This window comes from Triticum aestivum, chromosome 2B, assembly GCF_018294505.1.
Source record: "Triticum aestivum cultivar Chinese Spring chromosome 2B, IWGSC CS RefSeq v2.1, whole genome shotgun sequence".
Taxonomy (NCBI): domain Eukaryota; kingdom Viridiplantae; phylum Streptophyta; class Magnoliopsida; order Poales; family Poaceae; genus Triticum; species Triticum aestivum.
In genome coordinates this window covers 776295150-776304892 of record NC_057798.1, presented here as the reverse complement: position 1 = coordinate 776304892, position 9743 = coordinate 776295150, and the positions used below count along the sequence as shown (strand labels likewise).

Genomic DNA, 9743 nt, shown 5'->3' with positions numbered 1-9743 from the left:
TTTTTTTGTTCTTTTTAATTTTAACTAGTTAATTAGTTTAACAAAAACGGTAAAATAACTTAAAACTTGATAATTAACAAAAAAACCGTAAAATTTGATAATTAACAAAAAAACGTATATAAAACTTGATAATTAACAACAAAAAAAGTAAAACTTGATAATCAATATATACAACGACCCCGCGCGTCAATGTACAACGATCCCGCTTTAAAAAAATGTACACGACCCCGCGCATATACGGAGAGGGGGTGGCGAGGGGGGCGGCGATGCGCGCGGTGTTTTTTTTTTGGGATCGAGAGGGGGCGGCGAGGGTTATACATGTGTGTTGTCCTCGCCTCCCTCTCCGTGACGCCGTCGTCTGCCGCCCCGTCTCGCGCTCTACCGCGACACCCTCTCCCACCCCTTCCTCGCCCCCTCCTTTTGCCACCGCCCTTTCGCCACCGCCACCGCCACCGCCCCCCTTCTTCACTTAATTAATTTGTTTTTACTACATATTTTCAGGACTGACATAATGGCGGACGATAGAGCTGACCCGATTATGGACAACTATGATCCGGACGGTGAAGCACATATGTTCGGCATCATAAACGACGATATTCTATATGTGCCGGCCGGACAAGAAGAAGATGATATCTCTTCTTATCTGAACCTTGACGGTGAAGATGAAGGGCGCCGTCAGCAAGATGATGCCGAACAAACGTCGATAAACGACGATCTTCAAATGGAAGTAGCAACCACCTCCGGCGCCGAGGTATATATATACATTGAGCCTCTGGTGATACAAACTAACTGATTTGAATAAATATGTGTGTACTAACGCGCGCGACTCTCTTTCTTATTTTAGCCCTCGGCCGGATCGTCGAAACAATCGAGTACGTCGTCAAAGCGTGGCGCAACCAAGACGATGAAACAAGGAGAAACATGCACCATCGAGGTTGTCGACGGTGCAACCGGCAGGCCGCTGGAGCCCCGCAAGAACGCCACCAAGTTTGTCAACCAATGCGGAGCCGTTGTTAGAGACAACGTCTCGATCACCGTCCAGGAGTGGAATAAGCCAAAGAAGGCACGAATTGCTGGTTTCACTTTTGTCGATAAGAGAACAAAAAAAGATTGCTTCAAGAAGCTTATGGAACATATCGTTCTACCTCCGGAATATAACAAATTCGATGAGGAGGGTAACAAGATTAAGGAAAACAAGGAGAGGAGGAGGCTAGTCAAACAGTTCGCTCTTCATAAGATGGCCGACGCATTCCGGAAATTCAAGCAAAATCTAGCCCATGACTTTGTCAAGCAGAACAAGACTCCGGATTTCAAAGGACAATATGAGAAACTGAAACATGATTGGCCAGAATTTGTGAAGCAAAAGAAATCGGAGCAGTTCATTCAAATATCGAAAAAAATAAGGAAAATGCGGCTAAGAAGGAGTACAATCATATTATGGGGCTAGGAGGGTATCGCCTTTGGGAGCCTAGGTGGGAGAAGATGGAGAACGAGCTGAGGGCGCGAGGAATCCGTCCAGGTACGGAGGGATGGGACCCAAGGGCCAAAAGCTGGTGGTACGGGCATGGGGGAACGCTGAACCCGGAGACAGGGGAGTGTGTTTACCGGGGCAAAATAATTAAACCCACCCAAGCCCTTATTGATGCAATGAGGGATGCTCAAGAGGGGAAGATCAAGTTCAACAGAGAGAACGACGCGCTGACAAAAGCCCTCGGGAATCCTGAACACGGAGGACGTGTACGAGGCATGGGGCACATTCCATGGAAAATAGGGTTCCCCCAGAACGATGACCCGTACGGTTACAGAAGCCGGAAGAGAAAGATGGATCGGGAAGCAGATGTTGTGGCGCGGTTGGCATCGGAAATGGATGTGATGAAGAAAACCGTGAGTGTACTAGTAGCCGAAAGAGATGCAGCTCGGGCGCAGCATGAAGATCATCCAGCGGATCTCGGAAGCCAGCAGCGGAGAAGCAGCGTGGCTTTCCACGGAGGCCCCACCGGCTGGTGCAGATGCACCGACGATTGAAATTACTGCACCGGAGCCTCTGGTGGTCGAAATTACTGCACCGGAGCCTCCTCGCTACCCCGTGGACGATATAAAGGGGATGAAAGAATGTCATCTGTATTATCCTATCGGGAACATGTCCATGAAGGTAGCCATCGGCAGTGCTTTACCATGTTTACCTGGAGCACTCCACCACAACAACCCCATTCAAGATGGCTATGCTCGTGTCACGGTGGAGGACATAGTCCAATGGTTTGAGGACCTGGAGATTGACATTGCTACACCTGAAGGGGAGAAAAGACTTGAAGATGTCAAGCGCCATTTCATTCTATGGCAAAAGAAGTTTATCAAGTTTCCAGGGAGGCGCCAAGGACAACAAGTCCACCCCCTACGGTGGTGGTGGTGGCGGTGGCGGTGGTGGTGGTGGTGGTGGTGGTGGCGGTTCACCTACACCTCCGTCACGTCAGCCGACGCCCCCCAGTCCACAACGTCCGGCGGGTGATCAGACGCCGCCCCCCAGTCCTCGTCCGGCGGGTGATCAGACGCCGCCCCCCAATCCACCTCCGGCAAAGAAGCAGAAGCAGTCCTGGATTATTAACCCGGACCCTTATGTACCTAAGACCACAAAGGTACCAGAGCCATCACTGAAGCCTCTCCCCACAAGGCCTTGGGAACGTAGTGCCGAGGAAACTGCCGCGGCCGCGGCTGCTGATCATGAGAAATGGAAGGTGGACTGCAAGAAGAAAAGAGAGCCCGAGCCCAAGCCAGTATTTTCTGATGAGCAAAAGAAGTGGGCTAAGTCATTTTTGAGCACACCGTCCCAAGCCGTGAAGAATCTGCCTGACGACTATGCACGTGAACTTCGTAGGTAGGCACTCATGTTGAAGGAGAAGAAAGAGCGGGCGGAGAACCAGGAGAAGAAAGCCTTGGAGGAGGCCGAGAAAACGGAATTAGAAAGTAAAAAAAGCGGGAAACGAGTTGCCCAGCTCGGGGAACAAAGTAAACAATCGATTGCCCCGCTTATAGTGAAAGCCGCCGGTCCGGATGACCCCGATATCATAGCAGCTGCGGCAGCACATGGATTGACTGTAACAAGTGCCAGAGAACAAGCGGCCAACTTAGGTATTACTCTTCGTGAACTGTTAGGCCTTGATGAGGCGCCAGTGAAGGAGGTAGTAATTACATATGTGAAGAATGGGCCTCTCGTCGAGCCTGCGCAGGAAGAGGATCTACCTCCACAAATGAAAGGTCTGCTGAAATGGTACAAGGGTTACATAAAAAATAAAAACGCCAAAGAATATATTTATGCGGAAGTTAGATATGAGCATCACTTCAAACATTACTATGTACAAATTCATCTGAGTGAATTGTTCCAGCTTTTCAATCTGCGCGAGCTCGACAAATCTATCATCAGTTGCTACGTTCTGTAAGTGATTTATTTCTACCCCATCTCGTTCATATTGCCTGCACTATATATATGTCCTAACTATATTGTTGTGTCCGCTATTATACATGCAGAATGAAGATTAAGGAATGCAGAGTAAGGAACATCCATGATGTTGGGTTCATTGACCCACACATCGTTAATGGATATGTGTTGGAGCATCACCCGCCGACATGGAGGCAGACCTGTGGCAGTTTCTTACAAAGCAGGAACTCAAAAGTGATATTCTATTTCCTTACCATTTTGGGTGAGTGTTTCTGTCTTGAGCACATTCTCTTTTGTTTACTCCATGCATGGTATGTGGCCGGCTAATCGATGAGTTATGCATGACGTACTATGCATGTATCGTGTCCGCAGGTTCCACTGGATTCTGCTAGTAATTAAAGTTGACACCTCAGAATGTCTCGTCCACGACTCTCTGAATATGGATCCAAAGCTTTGGGGCGGCATGAGAAAAATGCTGCAGAAGTAATTATTTTCATTCATTTGCGCTCTATATCGATCGGCCTATTTCGTTCATTTCCTAATATCAAGTAACTAATAACTCTCTTGTTCATTTAATTTTCTTTGCCTCGTAGGGTTTGGAGACGGTTCGTAGATACAAAGGTCGGTGAATTCAAAAAAGAGCTAGAATTCAAAAGGTCAAAGGCTAAGAATGGTGGGGATATTCAGCCAGCGGGGACCAATCTATGTGGATACTATGTCTGTGAGATTATCCGGAGATACACCTCTGAGCGGGTTCCGAGTGATACCAATGCTCAGAGGAATAACCTCCGGATGATGCTTAGTCCAGAAGCTCGCTTCCGACCACTTCAAGAGGAACTAGCTGGATGGTTCAGGAGGGAAGTCCTCCATCCTAAAGGAGAACACCATTACGAGGACGTAGAACTTTATATGCATTAAATTATGTATGGAAACTTGTTCAAAATTGTATATGGTCATCCGATGATATTGAATATATATTGTATATTCCTCTTGAATTCTTTTTGGTTCTAATTTCAAATTTGTTTGAAATTATACATTCATATGCATGTATGTAGTACCGTAGAATATGTGAAACTCCTTCAAAATTAAAATAAAGCACAAAAGAAATAAAACAATACAAATTAAACAGAAAACAGGTTTAGGGAGGGGGGGCTAAAACCCTAAACCTGCGGCGGCCTTTAGTCGCGGTTGGCCAGAAGAACCGCGACTAAAGGTCCTCCGCCCCGACGGCCGCCTGGCGCCCACGTGGACGGGCCTTTAGTTGCGGTTCTTAAGCAACCGCGACTAAAGGGGGGGGGGCCTTTAGTCGCGCCTATTTGGTCGCGGTTGCGCAACCGCGACTAATGGCAGTTGCGAACCGCGACTAAAGGCCCTTTTTCCACCAGTGAGCGGATGTGAAGAGTACGTGGACACGTGAATGAGTCTTGGCTCGATCAGTTGGTTCTCAAATGTAAAAATAAAATAAAAATAAGCTAGTAGAGTAGTTTCCAAACCATGAAAATCGTGGAGAAGTAGAAGAGGTGAAGGTAGCGCAACGGTTTGGTACACAAAGATACTCAAACACAGTTTGGTCACATAAGCACATCGTGGCCGTCATGTCGTACTGAATTACTTGTATAATCTTTGTTGCACAACCACCCAAAGTCTTTTTATTGTGTATCACAATGGGTGCCCAAGATGAATAATATGATATCTATAGTTTTTTTGGTAGACAGTATTCAATTTATCTCCTATAGTATTGTAGCAGTAACAATGGTCACCATGTTTTCAGGACAAACTCGATTTATCGGCTACATGTTAGATTCTTAGTAAAAATAAAGGGTGGGCATACTATTTCATCACAAGCATTAGAAAAGATTGTGCATTCTTAATTCTCTCAGAAAAAAAACTATCAAATTATATGTAATATTACAGAGATATGCCCTTGAGTATTTCCCGCAAGTCAAAGCTAACGAGCAATCCTTTTTTGACATGTATGTTCATCTCCTCCGCATCACCTATCCAAAAGTTTGAATTTCAACTCTCACGATCGAATTTATTCAACTTCCAATTTGTGGGGCTTTGGCTCACAACAAACTTGTAAATTCTAATGACAAGAACGAAAAAAAGAAGAAATAGGAAAATCTCAAGAATTTTGACAATAATGCATGTGTGAACTAGATAATTGCAAAACACGGAAACGATAATTACATGGAACCAATCCATACAATTTTTTTAAGTAGAATCCTTGATCCAAAAGACATCTTCTATATAAAAAATAAACAAATTGAAATCATACAAAACTCCTCCCTTCGTTCCTAAATATTTGTCTTTATAGTGATTTCAACAAGTGACTACATACGAAGCAAAATGAGTGAATGTACGCTCTTAAAATATGTCTATATAAATCCATATGTGGTAGTCCATTTGAAATCTCTAAAAAAACAAATATTTAGGAACGGAGGTATAAAGTAGTTGAGATAACTATTTATAGAATTCCTTTTTCCGATGGTGGACGAGTTTCTTCATTTTCGATAAAGGGCGCTCTATTACTTGAATGTTTTAGTAGGACGAGTTTCTCCATATCAGCCAGCCCTTGCTTCTGGTTCGTGCCCACCACTCCAACACCTCTCCTTCTCGTCCACCATCTGAATCGTCGTCGTGGCAAAATCGGCCACTAAACCCGACCGAATGAAAACTGCAAGTTGTGTCACAGGATGTTCCTGTGGAATGGAACCAATGCCTCTGATTTGGTCCACATGATCACCGAATCGTTCCCAGATGTGCTAATTTAGGTAGGCACAGCAGGGTTTTCAACACGAAGGAACCAACTTCAAAAAAAAAAAAAAACTAAATCTAAACAGAAGAGTACACATAATAATGGATAACAATAGCAATACAGATGAAATAAGAGGGAAAATCTGCAAGTTATTCAGGGATTACATCAAAGGTCAAGCTGCGAAATTGTACAGTTCATGAGGTAAATTACAGCTACGATGTTAACAGAACAACACGATGCTAATAATAGCAGACAGGTCTGTTCTTCCTTCCTTCCTTTCACAGCCTGGATATCTGGAGGGGGACCATGACTTCAGCCATCTCCTCCCTCATCACAATCTTCCCCACCTGGAACAGGTCGGAGATACCGAGCTGCGTCGAGAGGCGCCTTCGGCAGTCCTCCGCAGCGTCGATACCTGACGAATACGCTCCGTGCACGGACCCGGAGTGGTCGATGCAGGCGGCCTCCCCGGCGAAGAACAGGTTACCCACCGGAGCGCAGAATCGCTCATACAAATCGGCCGGTTTCCCGACCAAGTCGCACGAGTAGGAGCCGAGCGAGTTGGGGTCGGTTCCCCACCGTGAAACCAGATACTGGACCTGCAAATGTGTGACAGCAGCGGTTAGAACCTGCAAGCAACTGTGAAGAATATGAAATTTACACAACTGGTTGCACTTCAATCACTGTAGAAAATATGAAACTAATAAGCATCTAAAGCTTTACCGGCTCGGTGGCCCCTGGCAGCATTCTCCTGAGCTGTGACATGACAAAGTTTACGGATTCTTCGTCTGATAGCTTCTCCATTTCGTATGCGAATCTGCCCGCCACCATGCATACAAGGACTGGATGCCCTGTGGCTTTGTGAAGGTTAAGAAAGTAGCCGCACGCATTCGATGTCTGGGCAACCCTGCCCAGTACCTCTACATTGGGCCAGAATACAGTGTTGAACCGCAGGGCTATCTTGTTCTCGAGGCCGACACCAAGATCAGAGATTGCCGACAGTTTCCAGTCTGGGAGCTCGGGTTCAAACTTGATGATGTTCGCCTTGAGTACACCGAGAGGGACGGTTATTATAGCCGCATCGGCAACAAAGCTTGTACCGTCTTCCACGCATACGATGACTTTATTATACCGCTGGATGATTTTGGTAACCCTGATCACCAAAAAGGATGTATAAGAAGCCACCAATTTGGGATTGTACTGCCTCAACACTGGTAATCACTGTATCCATGTGAATTGTTGTCCCATGAGGATGTGCATACCTGTGGTTCAGGTGGACATCAAGATCTCGTGAGAGAGCTTTGATAACAGGGTCGTAGCCATTCACCATAAGCCCATGTCCACCAGTAAGAACATGTTCCTGTGAATTTGCAAAGCTCAGCACATTGTTGTAGCCCAAATGTGCATCCATGTAGCTCATGTCAGCATGCATTTCTCTGCTGACCTGATGAATATGTAAATATGAGTATATCGAGTAGTCCTGTATTGCATACCTGATCCCAATTTTTCAAAGATATATTATCCACGTCTGTGGCAAACCATGCTTCCAATCTACAAATGCACCACTGCAATACTTCATATTGCAAACCCTCAAGCCTGTACAGATAAGTGCACACATGTTAACATTTCACAGCTGCATTAAGATTTCATCATCCCATAATTAGACAAATTTACTCCTACACTCCACTTACTTTAGATGTGGATTTCTGTCAAGCACCATTGAGATGGCTTGAACAAGAGGCATGTCGTTTGCATACTCATCTCTAACTTTCACCGTCTGCGGTATTAACAAGAAGCTTATAATTTATTCAATGACACAATAGGCAGAAAACATGTAAATGCAAATGATTGCAATACCTCCTTCAGAATCTGCTCAAATATTTCCCCAACTTTGGTTACTATCTCCTGGGGAATTTGACGGCCATCTTTATCAAAGAGCGTGTAGCTAATAAGAAAACAAAAAACAGTAAGAAAATGAAAATCAATCTATTTAACGGAGCATACACATTGGTATCATGGATGATGAATCACCTCTCCAAATCATGGTCATAAAGCACAGAGTTATCACCACTGGTGCGATATAATCTAAGCCCAAGAAGCCTAATCAATGGCGCCAAAGAATTCTCGTTGCAAACACCATGCAACCTGAATAATCACATGATAAAGCCATGAGATTACTCGGTTAAAATCAATGCAAGGTGGAGAAACACAACCCAACACTAGTTTTAGGATGCAACTAACCAAGATGCTCCCATGTCAATTGGGCAGCCAAAAGAATAGTCAGTATGCACACGGCCACCAAGTCGCTCCCGCGACTCTAACAATGTGACCTGTAGGTGTGTAACTATATATAATTAAAAGGGTCTGAAACCATTAAAACACTAACTGTTTTACACTCTACAGAATGTGGAACATAAAGATTTCATTTATTTTTTTCCTCCTGCAAGGAGAATTTACCTTAAATGAAGCATTTGACAAGGCACGAGCAGATGCAATGCCTGAAATCCCTCCACCAATCACAATTACAGAAGGGGGAGAAGCGTTTTGCCCATCAATGTGCTGAACGAAAAGACCTAGAATCATGAAGAAACAGAGCATAAGATTTAACATCGTAAAACCAATGAAAGCATTTTATCCCAGAAAAAACAACAACAATTTAAAGCATTTAAATTAACCTACTATCGCGTATTCGGTATTTCTGAAAGTACCTGTTTAAGCACATACGAAAATTTCCACCTGTGTGTGTTTATTATGTACTCCCTCCGTAAAGAAATATAAGAGCGTTTATCGATCACTAAAGTACAGAGCGAGTTCTGACCAATTGTTTCTTAAATTTGCAACTGGTCTTAGTTGTCCGTTGTAGCATTTCAAAAGCCACCTGAATAGGACTGCTTCTTAGGGGGTGACAAAAGAATTGTTCAGGAATATGCCTGGAGCGATTTATTCTGATTAGCAGAAAGAGAGTCTAATGATGAAGAACAAAATCAACCTAAACGGTCCCAAGAATAAATTCGATCCGCAGCAATATAGGTTCACCAATCCAGTGGCATATGCTATAAAAAATCTAACAATAATAAGGAGCAAATAAACCTGGGATGCTGTTCCCCATTTTGTCTTCTTCTAAGCACAAAAGTGCTTTTCTTTCACTGTTTAGTGGCCTCTATTGGACCTTCTTTTACATCCCTTTCTCTGATTCTATCACAATTCCTTGGTTTGATTCCAATATTTTTTGTTCTAAATTCAGCTAGTATCACGTATTCACAGTATTTTTCAACCATCTACCTGAACAAGCATGCACATGCCAAAATTTCCACTCAGTGCACTATGTGGGTTAATTAATACGTACTACTGACCAATTGTTTGTTAATTCTGCAAGTGGTTATAGTTGTATGCCACGGGTGATTTATTCCGTCTAGTTGATTGGCAACAAGAGAGTTGGAACAATGTCAGCCTGAAGAATCCCTAGAATTTATTCGATCCGCGGAGTTGATCAGAGGCATATGCTATAGAAAAGAAGGCGAACAAGAATGAGGAGCAAATAGACATTGGATC

At 44.2% G+C, this 9743-nt stretch overlaps 1 protein-coding gene across 1 annotated transcript in view; it reads right to left on the bottom strand.

The window, feature by feature from the left end:
• Window positions 1-6269: 6269 nt before the first annotated feature.
• Window positions 6270-9743, bottom strand: part of LOC123047325 (polyamine oxidase 5) — a 5224-nt gene continuing 1750 nt past the window's right edge. Inside the window, exons 2-10 of the mRNA XM_044470844.1 lie at window positions 8649-8764; window positions 8433-8521; window positions 8223-8336; window positions 8049-8136; window positions 7883-7968; window positions 7685-7787; window positions 7454-7551; window positions 6915-7344; window positions 6270-6790 (exon numbers count right to left, since the gene is read on the bottom strand). Coding sequence (XP_044326779.1) covers window positions 6470-6790; window positions 6915-7344; window positions 7454-7551; window positions 7685-7787; window positions 7883-7968; window positions 8049-8136; window positions 8223-8336; window positions 8433-8521; window positions 8649-8764 — 1445 coding nt within the window. The 3' untranslated portion in view covers window positions 6270-6469. The remainder of the gene's footprint in view (window positions 6791-6914; window positions 7345-7453; window positions 7552-7684; window positions 7788-7882; window positions 7969-8048; window positions 8137-8222; window positions 8337-8432; window positions 8522-8648; window positions 8765-9743) is intronic.